Source organism: Myotis nattereri, assembly GCF_964212035.1.
Source record: "Myotis nattereri genome assembly, chromosome: 4".
Taxonomy (NCBI): domain Eukaryota; kingdom Metazoa; phylum Chordata; class Mammalia; order Chiroptera; family Vespertilionidae; genus Myotis; species Myotis nattereri.
In genome coordinates, this window is record NC_138079.1 from 40,047,503 (window position 1) to 40,075,489 (window position 27,987).

A 27,987-nucleotide genomic window follows, 5' to 3' on the forward strand; every position below is an offset into this window, starting at 1 on the left:
GGGTCTCAGAACACTCACTCCACCCGTCTTCGCCAAGGCAGCTTCGAGGTTTGCGCCCCCAGGGCCCGTTGACCAATGGGCAAGCCCGAGTGCTGGAACGCGACTCGCTATTGGTTGGCCGAGCCATGGTGAGAGATGGTGCGGTGCCCGTTCTCGCCAAGGGTGAGCGCTGTGGGCGGTTGTTAAGGCGACCGTTCGTGACGCAGCGCCACCAGGCCGAGCCGCCCGCAGATGATTGGCTGGCCGATCGGACGATCCTTTCTCATTGGCCGCGGGCTCGGCAGGCTCCGAGCGTGCGTAAGCTGAAGGTTCCTTCCGCTCCCCGTCTCCGTTGACTGGAGACAGGCGGAGCGCCGGCCGCGGGGTTCGGTGACCTCTAGTGAGATCAGGAGGTGAGGCGGGCGGTGGCCGCGGAGGGGATCGGGACGGCGGGGAGCGGGGTAGCAGTGGCCGCGGGGTGGCATTCGGGCCGTGTTGGTGGCCGTTTTCGAGCTCTGCCAGGCCTTGGGAAGGGGCAGGTGGCATCTCCTGTGGACCAGACGAAGCCGCGGGGGTGGCTTTCCGGGGGGGCAGCCCTGTCCCTCGGGGACTAGGATTAGATGTCCTTGAGGCGCGGCCGACCGCGGCCCGACACCTATGCCGGGGGAGCCCGGGAGCCAGGCTGGGCCTGAGCGGAGGGCGGCGGTCAGCGGTCGGCGGGGCGGACCAGCGTTTGCCGGCCCTGCTCGATCGCCTTAGGCGGTGCTCGCTGCGCCGTCTCGATCATTGAGATGAAAGGGTGCCCGGAGGGTGACCTGGGAGGCCCCTCGATTCGAGAAATGTTGGGGGATGGGGGGCGCCCCGGCCCGCAGCTCGCGGAGTGCGCGCTGGAAGGTCCATCCGGTGCCGGCGCCCACGCCCAGGCGGTGCTGTTCGTCAGCACCTTCCTCAGTGATGTGGCTTCATTTTCCCGGCGCCAACTCCGGGCCGGGGAAAAACTGTGGGTCTGCAGAGATGTGTTCGCTTATTGCCAGGAGAAACGGGTTGAAGATGCGGAACCCAGGGACTTAAAGGATTCTTCTTTGCTTTCTTATTCTTATGTATGTATGTATGTATGTATGTAAGCGGCGTAGGCTCCTTATTGCCGATGTCCTTTAGTCCAAACCTTTAGGTTTTGCGGAATTATATTTGGCTTTAATTAGGAAAAACCTACGATGGAGGTTCAAATATCGCACGGTCAGATTTCTGCCGTAGGAGAAGGTTGACGTGTACTCCATCTTATATGGTGTATTGAACTATTCCAGGGCTGGAGGACATGCCTTCTCAGGTTTGGTGCTGAAAAGTTATAGGGAACATTGCTTCCAGGCCACGCTAAATAGTCGTGCATAATGTCAGCATCTTCCGATGCAGAAAATGTATTTTTTGTTTGCTCGTGAATTTGTTTTTCACTCCATGCAATGAAAGACGTTGTATGATTTAGAGGTGATCTAGCAAAGGCCTGGAGTGTACATTGGGGTGGATAGATTGGACTTCAAGGACCTGTTTGGTTGTAGTGTCTTTTCCAGATTTATGATGAGCTTGCCAGTGAGGGAAAATGGGAACTAGTAACATGAAGGTTTAAAAAAAATTGCGCAAAGGTTACACCATTAACATGAAAACTCAGCGTGTGGCACGAGCATTTCAAGATAAAGTGTGTGCGGGTGTGTGTGCTGTTTTTATTCTTGTATGATCCAGTTTATAGTCCACGGATAATCAGATATACAGGATGGGTCAAAAGTAGGTTTACTGTTGTTCGTATGGAAAAATAACACAATAATTAATAAAAATATAATAATAAGCTCTGTTCCACATATTCACAACTGTAAACCTACTTTTGCCCCACCCTGCATATCAATATCCTTTTAGGTTGATCCATATGAAATTGCTGATATTTGAAATTTGACTTTTTTACCTACAAAAATAGCAGTTTCGTATAGTTCCACTTAATACGTTGTCAAAACTGTGGAGCTCTAGCTTTATAAGTGAATAAAAAGATGTGACTTACAAGCAGGTAGCATATACTAGAATTGAGTGTAGAATCCATGCTTCCTGATTTCCAGTGCAGGAAATTATATTTTCTCCCTAGGATATTAGGTTGTATGCTAGATCCTGTTGGAACTAAAAATGGCTGAGAATAAGACAAAGTACTACTTAACTTCAAAGAAGCAACATACACAGCAATTAATTTGAGAGCAGTGTAAGCTAGTGTATAATCAAATACTGGAATGTGTAGCACAGGTGGAGTGCTGAGGGGGAGGAAGGAATTAGGATGCCAAAGCATCCTTTTCTGCAGTTGGCCATGGTAGGTGGTTTCGGTAGCATACTGGAGTAGAGCTTGAGGATTCTATTGAATTTAAATTATCCATTCTTTTGAAAAACCTTGTGAAATGTTTGTATCACACTTCAGTCCAAATAAGCAAGGCATACATTGCCTATTTAACTTGATGTTTAAAGTAAATTTTATTTTTATTGCAGCATGGCATAAATACTGCCTATTGAATTTGCATGAGCCGACCTGTAGCCTGCTGGTGCCACTTGCAACTGCTGATGAAGGTGTAAGATTGGATTCCATGGCATTTAAATGCTTTGCATAATCACAGAGAAATGGGGAGGGTGCTTATGAGAAATGAGTTTACAGTTATGGTTACTTTTGACACACCTTTGTATATCCCATTACTCAGTTTGTATTTCCAAATAGGTCAGGTTCTCTGTGTTTAGGTATGGTTTAAGGGATCATGTGTAATTCTTTTCCTGAATGTTGCAAAGATGACTTTACACCCAGGAAAGAAATGTCACAGAATTGACAGTGCTACCATGAAATCTTTTTGAGGGAAAATATAATGTGCCGAATATATAATTATAGGTTAATAATGCTAAACTGATTTGTGATCAAATTGGGGTCCCTTCTAGCTAGTGGCTCATATTTTAATTCAACTGAATTAACTTTTTAATAGTGAAAGATATGTTGACTTGATAGGGATTAACCGAAATTGAAGGGTTTTGGGAGAGGAAGTGTTACAAATCATTTTAACCTGGTTTTGACTCCCCTTGATTTTTTTAGATTGCTTTGCAGGTGTGTTTTTGTTTTGTTTTTTAATATAAGAAAGAAGTTATGTGATAGAAGACCATCATGAAATACTAAGTCTTTTGTGAGACTTTTGGTTGTAATGAAGTAGGGTTCAAATCTAAGATATGATTAATAATCTCCAATACCTTAAGGCCAGGTCCCTGCTAATTTAATAGAAAGTATTTACGTTATTGTTCATTTTCCACAGTAGAATATAAAATGTAGCCTCATTCTCCACCTCATCTCCCTGTAATATATTCCCTGAATACTCAGCACTCAGCCTTTTGACTGGGGGCTGAGAATGGTGGGGGATTATGTTCAGATCTTGGTGACTTAAAAAAAGTTATCTTTATGTCTGTTTCAAGATGTGTCAATAAAATAGATGCTACTGCAGTTTAAGAATTTATTTTTAATCAAGCAGATATTTGTTGAGCAACTGCTATATATGAGTACAAGTGCTAAGAATAAAATGAATTAAGACACAGGGGAGAAGGTTGAAAAAACATGAATAAACACAGGCAGATGCATGACACGTTTATATGTCTTAGTGACTGCCAGATTTTTAAAATGGAGATCCACAGTACAAAATACATGTAATATTAGAAGCCAGTACGTAGTCATGTATGTATAGTTTCATGAAACAAAGTTTCGAGTAGTAATGCCTACCCATACTATATTTCTTTCCCAGAGCTATTTTTTTTCTATTTTATTTTATTTTAAAATGTTTTTTTTCTGACTCAAAATTGATTTCTTAATTTAATTGATCCAGTGACTTGTACTTAGAAAACCATGTATGGTTTCTATGTAAAGAATATAAAGGAATGCAGTGAGAGATGTTTGCTTTGCTCTCTTTAGATAGATTTGGTCCCTTTATATATATTAACTAGAGGCCCAGTGCACAAAAATTTGTAGCCGAAACCGGTTTGGCTCAGTGGATAGAGCGTCGGCCTGCGGACTGAAAGGTCCCAGGTTCGATTCCGGTCAAGGGCATGTACCTTGGTTGCGGGCATATCTCCAGTGGGAGATGTGCAGGAGGCAGCTGATCGATGTTTCTCTCTCATCGATGTTTCTAACTCTCTATCTCTCTCCCTTCCTCTCTGTAAAAAATCAATAAAATATATTTTAAAAAAAAAATTTGTGCACTTGGGGGCGTCCATTAGCTCAGCCTGTGCCCTCTTGCAGTCTGGGACCCCTCGGGGGATGTCCACCTGCTGGCTTAGGACTGCTCCCCGGGGGGAGTGGGCCTAAGCTGGCAGACGGACATCCCTCTGGCAGCCCGGGAGCCCTCGGGAGATGTCCACTTGCCAGTGGGGAGCAAGTGTAAGCTGCAGTCAGACATCCTTAGCGCTGCTGAGGAGGCGGGAGAGGCTCCCGCCAGCACCGCTGTGCTGGCAGCCATAAGCCTAGCTTGTGGCTGAGCAGAGCTCGCCCTGTGGGAGTACACTGACCACAGGGGGCATCTCCTGCATGGAGCGTCTGCCCCCTGGTGGTCAGTGTGTGTCATAGTGACCAGTCATTCCCAGTTGTTCTGTTGTTAGGGTCAATTTGCATATTATCCTTTTATTATATAGGATGCTTTCTTTACCTTAATTTTTTGCCTTTTTATTTTCTGTCTTCAATGAATTAATCATTTTCTTAGTTATCACCATAAATGTGAGATTCATTTGAATTTTTGCTATTGTCAATCAGCTTACATTTTAAATCTTAATTTTAATGGATTTTTATGAGTAGTCAATATTCTGTATCATAAGCATTAATTTTAGAGTAAGAAGTAAGACTTGCAAGTTCCTATATTAGAGTTCAATGACTGTATTAGTTTTTTGTTGTTTTTTTTTAAAATCAGAATATCAAAATTGTGATTATTTAGCCAGCAAACATGGGGAAGTTTAATCATAGTAGTGGTAGATCAAAATTACCTATGTGTTCTGTGGGGAATTTTTGAATGCTATAGACCAGGGGTGGGAAAACTTTTTGACTCGAGGGCCACAATGGGTTCTTAAACTGGACCGGAGGGCCGGAACAAAAGCATGGATGGAGTGTTTGTGTGAACTAATATAAATTCAAAGTAAACATCATTACATAAAAGGGTAGGGTCTTTTTTTTTTTAGTTTTATTCATTTCAAACGGGCCGGATCCGGCCCGCGGGCCATAGTTTGCCCACACCTGCTATAGACACATACTTTGGTCAGCCATCCTTTTCTTTCAGTAATGTAGCATTTTGATTAGCTATAAAAGTTTGGTTTGGGAAAAGACTTTTCTCTGGTAATGACAATATTAGGAAGTTAAACATCATTTGGCTAGTGACATTATGCTATATATTGGATGGAATGTTAAAGTGTAATGGGCCCTTTCCTTGAGGGGCTTTAAACTAAGATCATTTACAGGACACTCAAGGAGTAGATTCTTTGGTATTTTTACCTTTTGCATAACCAGAATGTGGAGAAGGAAAAGTGTGCTTATATGCATTTTACATTAGGGTAATTAGAAAATTAATATGAATAGTTGTTTCTCACTTTTGTTTTGTGCTTTATTGCTCTCCTTGGCTCAGATAATATCAAGGGCTGAGATATTTATTTGTTTTGACCTTAAATGCCTGAATTCATACAATTATAAGAAATAGTTGTTCTTAAGTTAGTTGCTAGTAAATAATAGAGGATATAAGTGTTGTGAGTAAGAAGTAATAGCAGTCATCTTATTTTGGTTTTTATAACTATTTTCCAAAATTATAAGGAGCACTATCAAATAGTGTTATTCAGATGTATAAGATACTGTGCATACAATAGCAGGGTTTATAACATTTTTTTTCTAAAAATACAGTCAGCTGTGTACTAATTATTCATACTTGATATTCCTTTCAGGATCCAAGTATTCTGTAGCTACAATGTTGTCAAGACTTTTCCGAATGCATGGCCTCTTTGTGGCCTCCCACCCCTGGGAAGTCATAGTGGGAACAGTGACACTGACCATCTGTATGATGTCCATGAACATGTTTACCGGCAACGATAAGATCTGTGGTTGGAATTATGAGTGTCCAAAGTTTGAAGAGGTTTGTGAAATTAATTCAATATTTGCTCAAGAAAATTACACTTTCAACTTCTAAAGAGTATCTTATCTTCTATTAGAGACCATATAACCAAAAAATTGAGTAAAATATTTTGGTATTTATGAACTTAACCTCAAATTTTCATTTACTTATGTAGTATGAAAATGTATTTGGCACACTCTTCTTTTGCCTTTCTCTACACAAATGGGTGTAATTGGCTCTACTTGAGAAATACAGCTTTTATAACTGACTAACAATGAGTGTTTGGCTTAAACAGTGGATTGTTCAAAAGTGGATTTAATTTTTTAAAAATATATTGTTATTGATTTCAGAGAAGAAAGGAGAGGGAGAAAGATAGAAACAGTGATGAAAGAGAATCATTGATTGGCTGCCTCCTGCATGCCACCTACTTGTGATCCAGCCCACAACCTGGAACCCTTCTGTCCGCAAGCCTACGCTCTATCCACTGAGCCAAACCAGTTGGGGCAGATTTAATTTTTGATTAGCATATTTAATATTTTTATTTGACTTGTACTGTGCCTATACTTATATTATCATAATATGTAAACGAATGATACTTTATCATAATATGATGCATACAAAATAAAAATTCTTATTTTTGAGTGCTTATTTTAAAAGCTGAAGCTATTGTGATTTTTTTTTTTTTGTCTCTCCCAATAGGATGTTTTGAGCAGTGACATTATAATTCTGACAATAACACGATGCATAGCAATCCTGTATATTTACTTCCAGTTTCAGAATTTACGTCAACTTGGATCAAAATATATTTTGGGTAATCATTTCATACATTTAACTTCTTTGTGTGCCATCAGATTTTTTTGCTTGCTGTGGAAATACACCTGGTCAAATCATGTGTATGGAAATGTATGTATTGCTTAATGTGTGCTGCAAGCATTTAATAATTTACTTTCTTTTTATTGGGAGTTAGACTTTCTAGTATTTAAGACCTTAATAATCTGGAGAAAATAATAATTCTTTTAGAATATTGATAAGTCTGTATGTTTTTTTATGTGTGTAATAAAGGATGAAATTTTTCAGTTTGTTCAATTTTGTCATTTTAGGTATTGCTGGCCTCTTCACAATTTTCTCAAGTTTTGTATTCAGTACAGTTGTCATTCATTTCTTAGATAAAGAATTGACAGGCTTGAAGTAAGTATTTAAAGCATAAATATACTTTTTTCAAAATATTTTTATATTTTTTCAAAATATAGTAAGAACTTCTAAAGTTGTAATATAAATTTTCAGAAGTTTTAGAAAATACAAGGAAAGTTTTCATGCAATCTTTTAGCTATTTTTAAAACTTGTTAACATTTTGGTATATATCCTTTGCCACTTTTTTAATACTTAAAGAAAACTTCTGAGATCATCTATAATAATAGAAGTGTAATATGCTAATTAGACCAGACAGCCCAACGACCTTCTGGACGAAGCAGGGGCTGCGAGGGCTGAGCCCCTCGCAAGAATTTTATGCATCGGGCCTCTAGTCTATATATATACTGCTTTATAACTTATGCCTACTAAATCGTTTATCAACATCTTTGCATTTCCTTAATACTAAACTAAATTATTTGTAGTGGCTGTCTAGTATTCCTCTGTATAAATACATTGTAGTTTATTTACTTAACCCTGTATGGCTGGATTGTTAGGTTATTTTTTTTATTAATAAAAACACTGTTGAATGTCTTTGAAGCTAAATTTTTGTTTATATTCATGGTTATTTTCTTAGGATACATTCTTAGGAATGAGATAGTGGCTGTGTAAATTTTAAGTACTTTTGAGTGCTATGTTTTGCAAATTTACCCTCCAGTAGGATTGTTTAGTTTATCCTCCCACAAGTCATGATAAATGAAAGAAAATTATATTTTTTTCTCCCCCCAACCCCCTATGCTAAATCAAGGCGACATTGTTTACTAAAGATGCTGTTTGGTATAAAATTAGCAAAAAGTATTTCTGAATAAATATATTTACACTTTTAACAAATGTTTTGAATAACTAAAATGTTTAGCTTTGTCAAAGGAATATAGGGTATATACTTTTTCTTAGCAAAAAAAATTACACATAAAATCATACAATGTAAGGGGGGAAAAGTTTTGTTTTAGAAAGAATTTTTTAAGCCATATTTTTCCCTCTGTTAAATGCACCTCATTATCTTGTGTGTTTTTTTTTTTCTCCAGTGAAGCTTTGCCCTTTTTCTTACTTCTGATTGACCTTTCCAGAGCAAGTGCACTAGCAAAGTTTGCCCTCAGTTCCAACTCACAGGTAAGTTATTTATGGCACAGATGTTAATAGTATTCCTTTTTTTTTTTTTTTTTTTTTTTTTTAGTTTGTTTACATTAATAAGAAGGGTTAATAGAGTTTCTTCATAGTCCAAGATTTAGGAATTGCCTACAATTGTAAGTTCAATTATCAAGTCCTAAGACTGGTCTTCTTAAGTGGCCTAGGAATGGTCCCATTTATCTAACAACTCAATTATAATTCCATAGCTTCTGGAATTTGGAATCTTCCCCATTTTCCTTTTTGAAGGTTTCAGAAATTAAAGTTATATTTTGGACTTTTGGATAAGTAAGAGTACGTACCTAATAAAATACAGGATAGGACCATGGAAGAGAGTCTCAGTAGATTTATTTCTAACTTTTGAAAACTAGCATTATTTCCAACCTAAAGTTTTCTCTTGGTGTTCATTAGTCACTTTAAAGAACCTAACATTTTAACAATCTTTCATTGGAGTATCTGAGTATAATAAAATAGCATGTACTAAAAACAAAAAAAGAAAAGAAAAGAAAAAACATGTATTTCTGCCTTGATTTTATAATTTGAGGAATAGTTATGATCTTTTGAGCCAAGGATATGATTTAGGTTTTATAATAATAACATGGTCTCCAAAATTTTGCAACTAAGAGCTTTTGTCAATGGTAGCCAAAATATAAAATGTTGTAAAATTATATGAGATTTAAATGGCAGGATTAATGCACCACTTCATAGGAATCTTTGCAAGAAATATCTTATTCAGTGGAAAGGAAAAGCAGGGCACTATATATGTTTTTTGTTTGTTTTTAGTCCACTGTACTATTAGTGTACTTTGTATTTAGAATGCCTATTAGTTGTATCATATTGTATATTTTATTCTTCGCAAATAAGTTAGATTTCAGTGGAAGCCCTAGCATGCTCCCTAACATTTTTTAAGTTGTTTGGGCCTTACCCTCATTGATGTGTTTGGTCTTTGTTTTAGGATGAAGTAAGGGAAAATATTGCTCGTGGAATGGCAATTTTAGGCCCTACGTTCACCCTTGATGCTCTTGTAGAATGCCTTGTGATTGGAGTTGGTACCATGTCAGGTTTGTAAGCAATTTTTAATATAGTTCAAAGTAAGTTTTTATAAAGAGGGAAAAAAGAACATCTTAGATTGCATTGGGTTATTATTAAATCCTGACTTTTAAGAGTCTGATAACACTCTTAAATTTGATTGTGTGAGTACGTGGGTATATTTGACCTCTCTGTCTGTTAGTTTTAATATAAACTTAGTAGTAGCAGGTTACTGATTCATTTTTCACTCTTGCCGTCTTTTTCAGTGCATCTTCCTTTCCGTGACTTTGTCTGTGGTGCTTTTGTTCTTTGCTTTGTTTGTATTCGAAGGCTTTTCTGGAAAGCACCTTCCAGACCCTGCTGTTGCCTATATGTACTAAATTAGTGACTTGGTTCCTTATGTATGACTGTCATGTAGAGATAGTATAAGAGTCAGGAGTTGTCGGCCCTGGCCAGGTAGCTCAGTTGGTTAGAGCGTCTTCCTGGTATGCCAAGGTGTTATGGGTTTGATCTCTGGTCAGGGTACATAGAAGAAGCAACCAATGAATATATAAACAAGTGGAACAACAAATTGATGTTTCTTTCTCCATTTCCCTCTAAAATCAATCAAATTAAAAAAATTTTTTTTTTAAGTTGGGAGTTGGTTAGAGATTGGATTCTCCTAATAGGATGGTAAGAAGATTTAGTCTGACAGTATGTAGTATATCTAGTTGGAGAGGAGAGAATTAGATGTTAAATATCAAACACAGGACTCTGTTATAAAGGACAAAAATTATGGTCTGGCTTGGAATTTTGCCAGAATGAATATATCGTGCTGTTGTGGAGGTTTTCTAAATCATTGAATAATTTTCTCATGTAGGCCAAAATGTAGTTAACTCCTGTTACCGTATATTTTCTAATACCTTAGTGCCCTTAATAAGGGGCTTCATTCTTTCAGAAATAAATTATCTAAGTTGTTTTTTTGTTAATCCTCACCTGAGGATTTTTTTTCCATTGCTTTTAAGAGAGAGTGGGAGGGAGGGGAAAAGGGGAGAGAGGAGAGAGACATCGATGTGGAGAGACACATCCATCTGTTGTCTCACACACTCCGACCGAAGCTAGGAAGAAACCCAGGTACAAGCACTTGACCAAGAATTGACCCCATGACCCTTCGGTGTATAGTCTGAGGCTCCAGCCATCGTGCCACACCAGCCAGAGCAAATTAAGTTGTTTTTTTTAAATATATTTTACTGATTTTTTACAGACCAGCTAGGGCTAAATTAAGTTTTAAGAATAGTTAGTTGTTATTAGTTGAGGTCTCTTTACTAGGTAGTGTATAAAAAATATAATGTTTCCTTTTTATTTTAGTTTTTTATTTCAAGAAAAACGATCTTAAATATAATAATGTTACCTGCAGTAAACCTTAATATGTCAAGAAAAATGATCTTAAACATAATAATGTTACATGCAATAAACATTAATATCTCAAGAAAAACGTTTTAAATATGATGTTACATGCAATAAACACTAATTATTCAAGAAAAATCTTACATATAATATTACATGCAATAAACATCAATATTTCAAGAATAAAAGGATTTTAAGTATAATAATATTACCAAAACTTTACTGACATAGTATGATATCACAAAAGTTGTAGGAAATATTAAAAATCTGCAAATAACAGGATTCTGTTATATTCTAGAATATTTTTCCCCCTTTGGCTCTATTTTTGTTTATCAGTTGTTCATTGTTGTTTATTATATTCCACAAATGAGTGAGATCGTATGATATATCTTTCTCCATCTGGGTTATTTCACTTAGCATGATGCTTTTAAAGTCTATTTTGTCAGATGTATTGCTACTCCAGCTTTTTTTTTTCTTTTCCATTTGATGGAAAACTTTTTTCCATCCCTTCATCTTCATCCTGTGTGTGTCTGTTGTTTTGAGATGGGTCTCTTGTAGGCAGCATATAGTTGGGTCATGTTTTTATATTCATTCAGCTATCCTACGCCTTTTGATTGGAGCATTTGATCCATTTACATTTAGGGTTATTATTGAGAGATACTTATTTATAGCCATTTTAATTCTGTATGGCTAGGTTTCTCTCTTTGTTTCTTCTCAGCAGTCCCTTTAGCATTTCTTGTAATGCTGGCTTGGTGGTGGTGAACTCCTTTAGCCTTTTTTTTTTTTTTTGTCTAGGAAGCTCTTTATTTGACCGTCTATTTTGAATGATAGCCTTCTGGATATAGTAATCTTGGTTTCAGATCCTAGCTTTCCTTTACCTTGAGTACTTCATGCCATTCCCTTCTGGCCTGTAGAATTTCTGATGAGAAATCAGGTGTCAGCCTTATGGGAACTCCTTTGTAGGTAACAGTTTTCTTTTCTCTTGCTGCCTTTAAGAGTCTCTCTTTGTCTTTAATTTTTGGCATTTTAATTATGATGTGTCTGGGCGTGGGCCTGTTTGGGTTCTTCTCTTTTGGGGTTCTCTGTTCCTCCTGAACTTGTGTGACTTTTTCCTTTATTTGGTTAGGGAAGTTTTCTGCCGTTATTTCTTCAAACACCTTCTCTATTCCTTTCTCCCTTTCTGCCTCTTCTGGCACACCTGCTATTCTAATATTGTTACATTTCACATTGTCCCACAGCTCCCTTAAGCTGTCCTATGGTTTTTTAATTGTTTTTTTTTTCTTTTTGGTTCTCGCTAAGTGATATTTTCAACTCTGTCTTCCAACTCACTGATTTGATCCTCAGCTTCCCCTAATCTGTGTATTCCTTCCAGTGTGTTCTTTATTTGTGCAATGTCATTCTTTATCTCAAACTGTTCTTTTTTCATAGTTACTATATCTTTTTTCATATTGTTGAGCATTTTTAACATCATTTCTCTGAACTCTGTTTCAGATAAATTTCTTATCACTGCTTCATTTATCTCTTCTGGAGAATTCACTAGTTCTTTCATTTGGAGGTTGTTTCTTTGTTTCCTTATTTTGGTTGTCTGCTTGGGTTTGTGACTGTTTTAGGTAGATCCTCTATAACTCTCAATCTCTAGTGCAGAACAGTGTTAAAGGCTGTTTCTGACTAATTGGATCAGGCTAAGACTCAAAGCCTCTTAGACCGACTCTGTCTACAGATAAATAGGATTTGACTTGATTTGCCCCCAGGCAATTGTCCTCAGGTGTGATGAGTTTTTTCCAGCAGGGTTGGGGCAGTTGCTTCTGCCTGGAGGCTAATTGTTATTTTAATCTCTTAAGTGGCCTCAAGGCAGATGTCTATATGGGAAAGATGTCCTTCACTGTGTAAGGGAATGACCCAGCCCAGTGTCTGCCTTCTGAGCTCTAACCCCGACTCCCCAGTCCTGGGTTCTGCTCTCACAGCTCCAGTTCACTTCACCCTCCCTCTGCCAGAGGACAAGGTGGATGGCTCCACAGGGAATTTTTGTGTGTTGGTCCTTTAGGAGGGTGCTTGAACTTTCAGCTGCCACTCCCTGGCAGACAGCACCCCACTGCTTTTCACAGCTAGATGTTATGTTGGTACCCTCCTCAGTTTGGTGCTCTCTGCTGGGGAGCCCAGCTTTGGGATTAGATCCCGGAGTTCTCAGTGGCACCCCCCACAGCTGAGATATCTCTTCGAGACTTCAGTTGCCATCTGTGGATGCCCAGCCAGCCCTTTCGCGCCTCCACCCCTCCTCCTACCAGGCTCTATGCAGTCGCCACCTTCAGTCGTTGGGTATCAGGGTTCTCTCCTGTGAGTTTTCCATTGATTATTCAGGAGGCCTTTCCGTATTTCAGTTGTAATTCCAGCTTGTTCCTGGGAGGATGTCTGTGTAGCATCCTCCTACTCCGCTGCCATTTTTAATCTTCATTTTATTCTAAAAATATAATGTTTCTTAAAACTTTCTGAAGGGTCAATTTTGTACAGTTATTTAATTTGTCATTCAACAAGTTTTATTTTGCAAAGAGGATATTTTTAAAATATTTTTTTTAAATGTACCTTCTTTAAAATTTTTTTGGTTAAAGTTCTGAGTTTTTGACAAAAATATAGTCATTTAACCACCACCACAATCAAGAAAAATGTTTTTGATTAGGTGAAAACATACCTTTGATTTTATTCAAGCAAAAGCATATAAAAAGATGAAGAGGATCAGCCAGGAGCTAGTAGTTGGCCATGAAACCAAGGATTAATCATTTGAAACTTATATGGAAAGCAGTGGAAACTAATGTGGCAAGTATGGTGATGAGTTTGTCACAATAGGTCAGAGAAGTAGACAAAAGAAGTGATTAGGTTTATAGTTGGAGAAGCCAGTCAGGAGACATTTACAGCTATACCAATATGGTATAATGATCAGAGATTTGGCTAAAGGAAAAGGACAGGTTTAACACATTAATCTGTAGAGTTAGGAAATAACCCTTTAGAAAGCCATTAAAAAGGAAAAAGTCTTTGCTTTCTGGACTATATAGATAAGTGCTCTTTGTATGGTAGCAATGCCTGGAGAACCTACGGCAACAGCAGTAGTTACTGTTGTACAGAGGGAAATAGGAGATCGCCAAGATGTAAAAAGCATTGGTTAAGTATAGTTTTCATGGTCTTGGGTTTGAAAAGATTAAATTTGACTGTTATTTAAAACATAGGTTATTCATAATCCTTTTGTTATTGCCATTTTGTATTCTCTTTAATTTCTATATTTGGGAGTAATTGCTATAGATTTTTTTTTAAATACAATATATGGTCTTGTTTTATTATTTAGTCATGATGTATTGCAATTCAGAAAATAAAATAAAACTGAGTTTTTTGTATTATATTTGTTGGCAATTTTTGTAGGAAAGGGGAATTTTTAAATTTATATTTTAAAACATTTTTATATTTAATATGAGTGATGTTTTTGAAAAGTGAGGGAGTAGGATTTGATTATATAAAATCTTTTCCAACTCTATAATTTTGTTACCTTCTATTTGAGAAGATTACTAAATAATATCTTAAACAGTTTGAGTTGCCTTTTTGCATCATATCATTTTTCAAACAGAGCAATAAAATTAACCAAAATTATAAAAACATCAATAGGTACTACAGAGACTAAATTGAAATGAGAGTTCAGTAGTACACATAAAATACTTACTATGAAAACGACATTTTTATTATGATACTATATCAGGAATCACTTAACTGGCAGCAGCATGTTTTACATTTAAAAAAAGTCTTTGGTGCTGAAACCGGTTTGGCTCAGTGGATAGAGCGTCGGCCTACGGACTGAGGGGTCCCGGGTTCGATTCTGGTCAGGGGTATGTATCTGGGTTGTGGGAACATCCCCAGTGGGAGATGTGCAGGAGGCAGCTGATCGATGTTTCTTTCTCATCAATGTTTCTAACTATCTCTCTCTCCCTTCCTATCTGTAAAAAATGAATAAAATATGTTAAAAAAAAAAAAAAAGTCTTTGGGCCCTGACCTGTTTGGCTCAGTGGATAGAGCGTCAGCCTGCGTACTGAAGAGTCCCAGGTTCGATTCCGGTCAAGGGCATGTACCTTGGTTGCAGGCACATCCCCAGCAGGGGTTGTGCAGGAGGCAGCTGATTGATGTTTCTCTCTCATTGATGTTTCTAACTCTTTATCCTTCTCCCTTCCTCTCTGTAGAAAATCAATAAAATGTATTTTTTAAAAAAATGTCTTTGGTCCACAGGTAAATTGCTTTTATGTTAACAAGTAGAATTGGACCAGTAATATAAAACTGAAGGGTTTGCTCCATTAGATATCCTTATTTCAAAACAGTATTTTTAAAAGGGAGATTATCAACTGTATATTAAATGCTCCCATAATGCCTGGCGTTGTGATTTTGGGGACATGGGAGAAGACAGTTAATTCCTCTGTGCTCTCAGGCCTGGCATCACCTCTGAGTTCCTAATTCTTTTTCCAGTAGATGACAAGGAGGTAACATACTAACATTTTCATACATTTGTCTAACTATGGGAAGAGTCCTTGTGATGTATACAGCATCAGAAATGCACATACTTCATTAATTATACATTAAATTTTTCTCTTTCCAGGAGTACGTCAACTTGAAATTATGTGCTGCTTTGGCTGCATGTCAGTTCTTGCCAACTACTTCGTGTTCATGACTTTCTTTCCAGCTTGTGTTTCCTTGGTTTTAGAGGTAACTACAGTTCTTATACAACATTACACACTTGATCTTAGCCAAAAGGCCGAGAAGCGATATCTTATACAACATTAATAGACGAGTAATACTTCTCATTGTATCACTTCACCTAAAAAAAATTAATGCCTTCTAATGTAACACTGACTTACTTTGTAGCTTTCTCGGGAAAGCCGCGAGGGTCGTCCAATTTGGCAGCTCAGCCATTTTGCCCGAGTTTTAGAAGAAGAAGAAAATAAACCGAATCCTGTTACTCAGAGGGTTAAGATGATTATGGTAATTACATCGCTTTCTTCTCCCTTCACTATCTTCTGTTCCAGTGTCATACTCTGCTTTTCAGTTTTATTTTTCTTTTGTCATCCTGTAATTTTTGGCTTTCTCTGATTTTCCTCTTCCCTTTTCTTAACTTGTTTCTCAGAGGCTCCTGGTCTTTCTTAGTGTCTCTCCCCTAAACAGATTTTTCAAGTTCCTCCACTTATCTCTCACTGAAAACCTGTTCTTTGGAATGTGTTCAGTAGTTCAGTGAGGCCAATACTTTAGTCATGGAGCAAGCTTGGGGTTTTTCATTCCTGTACGGGGAGGCCAAGGAAGATAGTATATCTTGTTATTCAGTTGCTAAGGATGAGAAGCTTAGGTTTTATTGATATGAGAAGATACATAATTTTTTAAAAACTTTATTTCAGTCTCTAGGCTTGGTTCTTGTTCATGCTCACAGTCGCTGGATAGCTGATCCTTCTCCTCAAAACAGTACAGCAGAAAATTCTAAAGTTTCTTTAGGATTGGATGAAAATGTGTCCAAGAGAATTGAACCAAGTGTTTCCCTCTGGCAATTTTATCTCTCTAAGTAAGTTCCCTGAGACCTACTTTGCTGTATATTAATCTTGGTACTCTATGCTTCTGAAAGTTTAGGTTATGCCTTTATATTTTTGAGTAATTTAATTTGCTTTCTTTTATTTAGAATGATCAGCATGGATATTGAACAAGTTATTACCCTAAGTTTAGCTCTCCTTCTGGCTGTCAAGTATATCTTCTTTGAACAAGCAGAGACAGAATCGACACTTTCATTGAAAAACCCCATCACGTCTCCTGTAGTGACCCCAAAGAAAGTGCCAGATGATTGCTGTAGACGGGACCCTGTAGTGGCCAGAAATAACCAGAAAGGCCATGCAGTGCAGGAGGAGACAAGGATAAACAAAGAAAGAAATGGTAATTTCTTAGTCTCTTCATTCTCTATTCTTAAAATGCTGATTTGTCAAGAAGTTGAGTCAGTTTTAAAACTTACGTTCGGTGTAGTGAATTTTCTTTTGATCTCTTGAACAGTTGAGGTTATAAAACCCTTACTGGCGGAAACTGACACCTCACACAGAGCTACATTTGTGGTTGGTAATTCCTCCTTGCTCGATACTTCACCGGAACTAAGGACACAGGAACCTGAAATCGAACTTCCTAAGGAGCCTCGGCCTAATGAAGAATGTCTACAGATACTTGGGAATGCAGAGGTGAGGAAAATAAAATAAACTCAAAGCTCGATATTTGCCTTAAGAAAAGGAGCTTTTTTAGTAAAGTAAGGAAGTTATAGCGACTAAGTACCTACTAAGTTCTAGGCACTCGTTGCATGGTTTGCAGGTATTGGTCTTATTTATGCCCCACAGCCTGTGAGATTAGTGGAATTATCCCCATTTTTTAGATGAGCAAGCTGAGGCCCCAGGAGGTTTAAGTATTCCCCAAAGTAACACATCTAGGAAATGGTAAAATTGGGTTCACGGGTTCAAGATTTACTGGCCTAAGAGTCAGTGGTCTTTCTACTTTATTACTGCTGATCATAGAGATGAGCAACTATTGTATTCTCATATGTGTGGTGAGGCCTAGAAAAGATTTAACATAGAAATGAGCCTCAAAAATTGAAGAAAACTTTTTGTTTTTAAAGTAAGCTTGTTGCTCATGAGGAAGTTTATTTTCCTTTCTGAGATTTTAACCTGGTTCCCACCTACATGACCATATGAGTCCACTCATGCTTTAGTGGGATATTGTGTTCTAGACATACCTGCTTCATCTGGTTCATTAATTTATGTACAAATGAGTGAGAATAGAGTTATGTTTGTTTTCTTTACCACTTTCCTTTCCCATTCCTATTAACATGCATATCAATATCTCAGCTGTCTTCCTGTATATAGGGTTAGCAAAACCTATAGGATAAATATCAGAATTTTTAAATTATGGATATTTTCCCTGTGGACCTTCCTTGCTAAATTTAGTGTTTTGTTGTTACATTTGTTTAATTGTCACATTTTTATGGAGAATTGTCTTTCATTTTGATTATCTTATTTGTTCCTAAATTATCTTTAGAATTCTGTAGTCCTTTAGGTTCTCCTCTTGTGTTAGTTCTATTGAGAGTATTATTTGCATTAAATGGTTTATTTAGTATGAATAATATGAAGTGCAGTTCTTCAGTCTTTTGTCATCACTCTCCCTCAACTCCCTCCTGTTTTTATTTTTTTATTTCTTTAGAAAGGTGCAAAATTCCTTAGTGATGCTGAGATCATCCAGTTAGTCAATGCTAAGCATATCCCAGCTTACAAATTGGAAACTCTGATGGAAAACCATGAACGAGGTGTATCTATTCGCCGACAGTTGCTTTCCAGAAAACTTCCAGAGCCTTCTTCTCTCCAGTATCTACCTTACAGGGACTATAATTACTCCTTGGTATGTTACTTTCTTGATTTGAGAAGGTTTGCTTTGTAACTTTTTAGTTTTATAGCTTTGGTCTTTAGCTTTTTAGTTTTGTTCTTTTGTGTGTGTGTGTGTGTATCTTTATTGATTTCAGAGAGGAAGGGAGAGGGAAAGAGAGAAACATCAATGATGAGAGAGAATCATTGATTGGCTGCCTCTTGCAGTCTCCTACTGGGTACCAGGCCCACAACCCAGGCATGTGCCCTTGACCAGAATCTAACCTGGAACCCAGTAGGCCGCAGACTGACGCTCTATCCACTGGGCCAAACCAGCTAGTGCTAATTTTGTTCTTGACTGGTCTTTTATATTTACATAGTTTTTATAAAATATTTTCCTTTTTTAGTAATTTTACTGTAATTTTGTATTCTACTTATGATATAGGTCATAGAAATTAAAAATATTCTTCCTGTTTTATAGTCATTACTCAAATATTTTAGTATCTTAAAGACTTTTTTTTTAATCAGAGCTGAGATTTCTTTAAAAATATATTTTACTGATTTTTTTACAGAGTGGAAGGGAGAGGGATAGAGAGTTAGAAACATTGATGAGAGAGAAGCATCGATCAGCTGCCTCCTGCATACCCCCTACTGGGGATGTGCCTGCAACCAAGGTACATGCCTTCGACCAGAATCGAACCTGAGACTCTTCAATCCCCAGGCCGATGCTCTATCCAGTGAGCCAAACCGGCTAGGGCTCTTAAAGACTTTTTAAAGAGTAAATAAAATTTTTGTTGAAAATTACACTAAAGGGTTAAGTGAAGAAAGTTATTAATGACAAGAGTGTTATATTTGCAGTACAGATTTTCATTAGGTATCTGACTTTACTTTTAGGTGATGGGAGCTTGTTGTGAGAATGTTATTGGATATATGCCCATCCCTGTTGGAGTGGCGGGACCTCTGTTCCTGGATGGAAAAGAATTTCAGGTTCCAATGGCAACAACAGAAGGTTGTCTTGTGGCCAGCACTAATAGAGGCTGCAGAGCAATAGGCGTAAGTTGGCATTTATATATTTGCCTGTTTTAGGCTACACTCTAGGCAGGTGATGGGAAGAGATTGGGGACAATAAGGGACACCTTTTGGGATAAGCAGAAGTGTTTTCAGAATTAATATGTGCTTCTGTAACATACTCTGCATAGCTTGGTGGGGGTGCCAGCAGCCGAATCCTTGCAGATGGGATGACGCGTGGCCCAGTGGTGCGTCTTCCCCGTGCTACTGACTCTGCAGAAGTGAAGGCGTGGCTTGAGACACCGGAAGGGTTCACAGTGATAAAGGAAGCATTCGACAGCACCAGCAGGTGTGTGTGTGTGTGTGTGTGTGTGTGTGTGTGTGTAAGTGCATTTATGTTTATTTCAGAACCAGTGTATCTTTTTTGATCACTAAACATAATTGTTAGCATATTGCCAGCTTAAAATGATCTAAAATATCTACCTTTAATTCATTCATTCAACATTAATAATATTAATGCTTGGTTTGGGGTAGGGGAGCAGAATGTTAATCCTAATGAATACCTCTATAGAGGTAACTTAGAAAACTATAGTGTGAGCTGGTAAGTTTATGTGTTGATTTTACAACACTTACTTCGATCAGACTGTTATTTGCCCTAGAAGAGCTTTGACTTAGCCTTGCAAGTAGGCAAAATTTCATTCATTCAACATTAATAATATTAATGCTTGGTTTGGGGTAGGGGAGCAGAATGTTAATCCTAATGAATACCTCTATAGAGGTAACTTAGAAAACTATAGTGTGAGCTGGTAAGTTTATGTGTTGATTTTACAACACTTACTTCGATCAGACTGTTATTTGCCCTAGAAGAGCTTTGACTTAGCCTTGCAAGTAGGCAAAATTGCCTGAGAACATGATTTTGGAACCAGGATAGAAGTAAATATTAGTATAGTAGATTTTCTTTGAATATAGAAAATTAAATTTATAATGAAGCATAAACAATACAAATGATAACCTTGCTATAGTTCAAGCTTATATGCTTGTTTTTGCTTGGACTTTTAAAGTTTATCTATGATGAAACGATTGTCTATAGCCCTCCCTTCTTGTAGCATATAAGAATGAGAGAGTTGATATAATATTCTAATATAATGTTTAAAAAAGAAAATACATTAATAAGTAATCTCCATGGGGTTTCTCTTACAAATAAAATGAACCAACAAAACTAGATTTTTAAGATAACTTCCAACTTCTTAAAAAAATACTTGCTTCTTTTGTTGACAGGTTTGCACGTCTACAGAAACTTCATATGAGTGTGGCTGGGCGTAACCTTTACATTCGTTTCCAGTCCAGGTCAGGTGATGCCATGGGGATGAACATGATTTCAAAGGTGAGCATGGGTTGACTAGAACAGAACTTGCAGGAGTGTCCCAGCAAAGGGGAGCTCAGAGACAGAAGTGGGGCCAGCCTCACTGTCTATGTAATGCCCTCCTGTACTTTGAATATTACACCACATACATGTGCTGCTTACTCAAAGAGTTAATTGATTGACAGATTTTTATTGAAAAGTAAATACTGATTCATGTAACTCATTATGTAAATCAGACATTTATTGATTGGTGGTGTTTGTATTTGATATATTTAATTTAGATTTGGCATTATACACATTCTGGGTCTATTTAGAGGGCATGGGCAGTTTAGGAGTTAGCACTTTAAAACTTTGTCTTGCCGAAACCGGTTTGGCTCAGTGGATAGAGCATCAGCCTGCGGACTGAAAGGTCCCAGGTTCGATTCCGGTCAAGGGCATGTACCTGGGTTGCGGGCACATCCCCAGTAGGAGATGTGCAGGAGGCAGCTGATCGATGTTTCTCTCTCATCGATGTTTCTAACTATCTCTCTCCCTTCCTCTCTGTAAAAAAATCAATAAAATATATTTTTAAAAAAAACAAAAAAAACCTTTGTCTTATAAACCTTGAAAGTTGACCTCTTCTGGAGACTTTAAGTCTTGTGTTTAAGAGGCCAAGCTTATGTACATAGTACATTTATTTTAATTACCTCCTATAAGAAGCTTGTGTATGGCTTACATTTTATTCTATTGGTATTTGTTATTTACCAGACACAAATGTAACATGTTAAAGTCAGTTAAGTTAGTAAAATTTATTTTTTGGTTTACCTGTTTATAAGTACTATTTGGAAAGAGAATGGACAGTGACTAAATGCATACCCTTTAAAAATTGCCAATAAACAGTATACAGAGGTTCCTAAAACAATTAAAAATATAATTACTATGATATAGCAATTCCACTTCTGGGTATATATTCAAAATAATTCAACGGAAGATCTCAAAGAGATAATTGTACACCCTGGTTTATGGCAGCATTATTCACAATGGCAAAAGGGTTGAAGCAGCCCACGTCTCCATTGATGGATGAATGCATAAACTAAATGTGGTGTACATATGCAATGGAATCTTATTCACCCTAAAGAGAAAGGAAATTCTGACATGCTAGGTAGGCATGAACTGTGAAGTTCCCTTGCTAATTGAAATGCTCTGGTTACAGAAAATAAGTGTGTATGCTTCCCATGTAGGAGGTAGACTGGTAAATTCATAAAGATGGAAAGTAGGATGGCGATTGCCAAGGGCTGAGGAGAAAGGGGAATGGGAGTTATTTAATGGGTAAGATAAAAAGAGTTCTGGAGATTGGTTGTACAACAGTTGGATATACTTAAAACGATTAAACTGTAAACTTGAAATTAATTACAGTGGTAAATTCTGTGTTATATGTATTTTAGCACAATTGAAAACTATTTTTTTAATTTCCCACAAGTACGTTTTAGGTTACTGAGGTGTGAGTTAACTGCATTAATTTCACTTAATTGGAAATCATTAGAAGTCTTATTTATATTTCGTGTAATATAAATTCCATCAAGTTTCCATTTACAACAAGATTTATTTAATGTCTGACCTCTCCTTCCAGGTTTAGTAAACTGGGCTTTTAGTAACAATTTAACAACCATAAAAAGGAATTCATTAAACATTGATCATGGGTTGGGTAACTTCCTCCCCCAGTGACATGAATATGAGTATTATATTCTCATTGAGTATTTTTTAATATTCTCATCTACATTCTAATTTTCAGTCACTACAAAGAAGTTTGTTTTCATACCTAGAAAGAACCATTAGGAATCTATACCTGATTGAGAAATTACTTTTGTACTCAGTTTCTTTATAGTTATTGTATTGGAAGTTAAGATTATTATAGTTACTATACTTAGTATTAGCACCAGATATAAATAAAGCCTCTGATCTATAAGTAACTGTGCACTTTAATGTAATTTTTCTTCGTTTGTTTGTTTTGTTATTGTTAACAGGGTACAGAGAAAGCACTTTCGAAACTCCATGAGTATTTCCCTGAAATGCAGGTCCTGGCAGTTAGTGGTAACTATTGTACTGACAAGAAACCTGCTGCTATAAACTGGATAGAGGGGAGAGGAAAGTCTGTTGTTTGTGAAGCTGTCATTCCAGCCAAGGTTGTCAGAGAAGTGAGTGATTGGATAAATGTTCTATTAGTTTTATATAAAAATTGGAGAAAGGAATGGGAACATTCTAAGTTTAATATACGGGGGTATGTTTTCGTTAAAGATGACTGTTTTATCATATCTTGCCCATCTGTCCATGGCATTCATAGGAGCTGTTACTCTTTTAATTGAGGACAGGGCTTGAATGGGGCCCTATCTAAACTTCCTTGTTTTCTGGAGGCACAGAACGATAGATATGGGGAACACACCCCTGAATCTTCTGGGGGAGATGTAGAATGTGCACAACTCTGTTTTCTAGGTGTTAAAGACTACTACGGAAGCTATGATTGACGTCAATATTAATAAGAATCTGGTGGGCTCCGCCATGGCCGGGAGCATCGGAGGGTACAATGCCCATGCGGCCAACATCGTCACTGCCATCTACATTGCCTGTGGGCAGGTGAGGGCTCCAGCCGCCACTGCTTTTCTCTTTTGTTCTCCGTGAGAGAAGTTTATATTTTTCCTGTCTTTTCCCCCCCAGGATGCAGCACAGAATGTTGGTAGTTCAAACTGTATTACTTTAATGGAAGCAAGTGGTCCCACAAATGAAGATTTGTATATCAGTTGTACCATGCCATCTATAGAAATAGGAACTGTGGGTGGTGGGACCAATCTGCTTCCACAGCAAGCCTGTTTGCAGGTATGAAGTGACTTCAAGTCTAATTCTCACTGAGATTCTGTGTTTCTACCTGACACTGCATGTGACTCACCTCTGTATTTTAGTTGGTCTTTTCATTCTTTTGTTTTCCAGCAGCCTAGTCCAAGTATGTATATGTTCAGGCATATGCTTAAATAGAGAAAGTAGATTAAGAGGCAAATAAATGTTCATGTACTCTGAGTAAGTACACTGCCAGCCAGGCCGTGGATGTATGTTAACTATGGTCTATACATTGTAAATCTTGGAAGTTTAGTGGAGTCTAGTTCGATTCTGCTGCCATTGTAGTTGCCCTTAATTTAGTTGATTGGGTAGGAAATTGTTGCCATGACTTGAAGGGTGAGTCCTGCTGTTTCTCTCTCTCGGACTGCAGATGCTAGGTGTTCAAGGAGCATGCAAAGACAATCCTGGGGAAAATGCCCGGCAGCTTGCCAGAATCGTGTGTGGTACAGTAATGGCTGGGGAATTATCACTGATGGCAGCATTGGCAGCAGGACATCTTGTCAAAAGTCACATGATTCACAACAGGTAAGACTTAAAGATTTATTTAACATGTTTTCCTTGTACTCAAAATATGCATTAGAAAAACTTAGTATTCAGCCATGGCTAGTTAGTTGGAACATCATTAGTGGCTCAGTTAATTGGAGCACCATCCTGTGCACTGAAGGGTCATGGGTTCAATTCCCGGTCAGGGCACATTCCCAAATGTGGGTTCAATCCCTGGTCAGGAGGCAACCGATCGATGTTTCTCTCTTTCTTTTCCTCTCCCCTCCCCTCTCTCTAAAATCAATAAACATATTCTCAGGTGAGGATTTAAAAATAAATAAATAATAATAAAAACCTAGTACTCAGCTACAGTATTTCTAACTTAAAATTCTGCATTCTTGACATTTTGTATATCTCTTTGTCTTTTTCTCCATAGGTCAAAGATAAATTTACAGGACCTCCAAGGAACTTGCACCAAGCAGGCCGCTTGAATAAATAGCCTGACGGTTCTGAACTGAAATACGGGTGTTGGGTTCTAATGGACTAACATAAAATCTGTGAATTAAAAAGCTCAATGCAGTGTCTTGTTGAGGACGAATAGATGTGATCGGTGCGGCGGCTGCTTGGTGTTTGGCTCTTTCAGAAAGGTGTGCGGCCCTGCCCATGCAGCTTCCTCAGCTCTGAAGACAGCTGAGTGCTCTCCAGGCTGTTCTTCGGGAAGACCGCTCCATGGACATTCTGCTTGAGAGCGCCACAGGTGGTCATCAGCAGCTCGCTTCTGAGAGAGCACACGCTGGAAAAGAGGGTTTTCTTTTGATGAAATTCATGGAGTTCATGGTGTGAGGTTGGCCCTTCTTCCCCAAACCCCCCACCACCAAGGGTTGAAAATGGGTTTTTAAATTGCACTGTAGCTGACAAAACTCCTGATTTCGTAGTTAATTTATTAAGCCTGGGTTGTAGAACTTTAAGAAATAAGAACTAAGTTTATTTTTTGTAAACTAATACTTCATTTGGTGCTGGTCTATTTTGATTTCTTTTGGGGTAGCCAACATGATTCTTCAGAAGATGACCTGCTTTCTTCAAGGGAATATTACTCTTATTCCCAAACTACAGAATCATGTGCTAAGCAGTGCTAAATAGTTCTCAATCAAGAAAACAAATCACTGCATTTATACCTCTGCAGGCTATTTGCTCAGAGAGATCTCTTGTCGAAATGTAAATGTTTGTCTAGATTGGCTATAACATATCTTTGAACATAAGGCTTTAAGAAACAGAATTTTGTGCTCTTTATTAAAGATACCAGAGCTCTTAATTTTGCTTAGACTAGTGATTTTCAACCTTTTTCATTTTATGGCACACATAAACTAATTGCTAAAATTCTATGACACACCAAAAAATACTTCTTGCAGATCTGACCCAAAAAAGGGTATAATTATGATTTGTTGACATGAGACGGCTGTTGTTGTATTGGCTATTGGCAATATTTTATTTGGCAATCTAAGGGAAAGAGGTCAGTGCCCTTGACTAAATAGTCAGGTACTGCATGTTTTAAAAATTCTTGTAGCACACCGGTTAAAAATCGCTGGCTTAAAAATGACTCTGTTTAACAACATACAACTCTGTGACCCCTCTCAAAACTCAGAGAGTGGAAAATAAGTTTGAAAGAAAAAATACGATTTCATTCATCAACTTTAATTTCTTAAAAGAAAAATTTATTTAGCTGAAAATCTAGTTTCTTGTAAAGAATTGTATAAAATCTACATATGTTGTAATAGAACCTCATGCTAGGAATTTATTAAAGTGTTCAATAAATAAATAAAAATCAACTTGTATACTGATAAAACACTCTAAGCTTAGGCCAGAGACAATAGTGTTCTTTCATGTTGCCAGGAAACCCTGGCGTGCTTGTGGAGCCTAATGCAAGGGGAAGTCAGGTTTCAGAGCCAGTGAAGGGAAGGTGCCGTGTGAATGGCCCTGGAAAGTGCTGTGTTCCTGTGGCCAGGAGGTTGGTGACTTCATACAGGGCTCTTGGATGGACCCATAAAAGCTCTTAGCTTTCTCAGGGGGTCAGCAGAGCTGTGGGATCTTCATTTTTTTTAATGTACAAGTTTTGTATAAGTAATAAAGAACTCTTTATTTTGTATTACACCTAATGCTTCAAGTGTTGGTCTTGGAGAGCTGATGGCTTGTGTAGAAGATGGACTCTGAGAAACATTCCAGCAATGCCGTGGCAGCACGGAGAGCCTCTGAATGATTGTGTCTGCAGTGTTGTGGAAATTGTCTGTAAACTTGAAATTGCTTCTGTTGCGACCTTTCAGCCAGTGACTTATTTATCTGACCTTTTCATAGACATGGCCGTGAAAAATACGTTGCGTCTTCATTTTGGTGACTATAACCAATATCGTCTTGCTAAATTAATGTTTTGTACAATTACTACATTGTATACATTGTTATACTTTTTTCCAGTTCCAGTAAATTATGAAAAGGAAGTTAATACTGTGTAAGCAGTAACCTTTTTTGTTTGGATTAACCCTCAGCCTGAGGCCTGGAAGCTTGTAAAGTCTGGCCAGGGTGGTAACCTATTTCACGCTAGGTGTCATGACCATTCATTGTTCTCCATTGTATTCTCCAACTCTGCAGCGTTAATGGCAGGCTGCTGTTGCATGTATATTAAAATTATCTTCCTTATACTTAGAGAATTGGATCAGTTGAGATTTATCATTTCAACTCAACCACTTTTGGATATCAGGGTGTGAGGGTTAGTTGAGAGGAAGAGGGCATAAAGATTGGGCAGCCAAAACCAACTAGCCATTGCAGGTGTGCTTTGAAGCTGTTTCCAGCTGAACTGGAGAGTATAGCGTTGGCCTCTCTAAAAACTGATTCCCATTTATTTTCAATTGACTACACTTCTGCTGTAGTTAAGAGGTGAAAAGTATGTGTGAGCCTCTAAGAACAAAAGCCCATATAATAGAGAATCAGTTTGAATTTTTCTTCCCAGATGACATGTGATCACTTGTAGAGCCAGTCCCCCTCTCCTCCCCAACTCCACTCCCAGATTGGAGCGAGTTAGCTAGGTAACAGTGAAGGATTTTCATCCCCTTTCTGTGGGGGTGATTTCATGAGCAGTGATTGCATGTGGCAGGACAGAACTTTTTCTCATCTTAGGAAAGGATAGAGAAATCAAGAGGAAACATTCACACTGTTCAAGGGTCTGAACTCAAATGAGGATGCAGAGTTGCAAAACAGCAATACAAATCACTGTATAGAAGGTAAAACAAGCAGTAAAATTAGCTACAGAAAACATTTTTCAAGACCAATGCTTCCCTAACTGTGCTGGCCAAGACTAATTAATAATAAAGATAATGGATAACCTGTACAGTGAAAACCAGGAGATGTTATGTTGTAACATTCCCATTTCCCCCCACTGTAATGGAACATGCTTCCCACACTCCCATTAGTTTTCTTTTCCTCCTGAACAAATGTAAGAGCTGCTGAGGGAGGTACGGGCACTCTTGCATCGGGTAACAGTTGCCCGGCTTGTGCTAACAGCTGCAGTTAGGAGGTAGAACACAGAAGAGGACATTAACTCGGTGCTTCTCCAACTAGAGTACGCAACATACTGGGAAGAACTGTCAAAACAAATTGCTGCCCTAGCCGGTTTGGCTCAGTGGCTAGTGTCGGCCTGCGGACTGAAGGGTCCCAGGTTCGATTCTGGTCAAGGTCATGACCTTGGTTGCAGGCACATCCCCGGTAGGGGATGTGCAGGAGGCAGCTGGTCGATGTTTCTCTCTGATCGGTGTTCTAACTCCCTCCTTTCCCCTCTGTAAAAAAATAAAGTATTTTTTTAAAAAACACCAAACAAATAAATTGCTGAGTTATCCCCAGGGTTTCTGATTCTCTGGGTCTGGGTGGGGCCAGGACTTGGATAGTTCTATTGATGCTGCTTTTGCGCTAACAGTTCTGGGTTTCAGTATGAGGTACCTGGTATTACTGAGTGAACAGTATTAGAAAATCATGTTCATTCAGAAGC

General features: G+C 38.1%; 1 protein-coding gene across 1 annotated transcript; it reads left to right on the forward strand.

The window, feature by feature from the left end:
- The first annotated feature begins 333 nt into the window (after window positions 1-333).
- HMGCR (3-hydroxy-3-methylglutaryl-CoA reductase) lies at window positions 334-26,451 on the forward strand. The gene is made up of 20 exons (XM_081089431.1): window positions 334-392; window positions 5,944-6,131; window positions 6,810-6,921; window positions 7,211-7,298; window positions 8,324-8,408; window positions 9,379-9,484; window positions 15,463-15,569; window positions 15,729-15,845; window positions 16,253-16,413; window positions 16,528-16,775; window positions 16,890-17,068; window positions 18,078-18,272; window positions 19,130-19,288; window positions 19,435-19,592; window positions 20,522-20,627; window positions 22,610-22,780; window positions 23,076-23,216; window positions 23,298-23,456; window positions 23,845-23,999; window positions 24,394-26,451. Exons 2-20 carry the CDS (start codon window positions 5,967-5,969, stop codon window positions 24,446-24,448), a joined length of 2,667 nt encoding a protein of 888 aa, XP_080945557.1. The 5' UTR covers window positions 334-392; window positions 5,944-5,966; the 3' UTR covers window positions 24,449-26,451.
- Window positions 26,452-27,987: the final 1,536 nt, after the last annotated feature.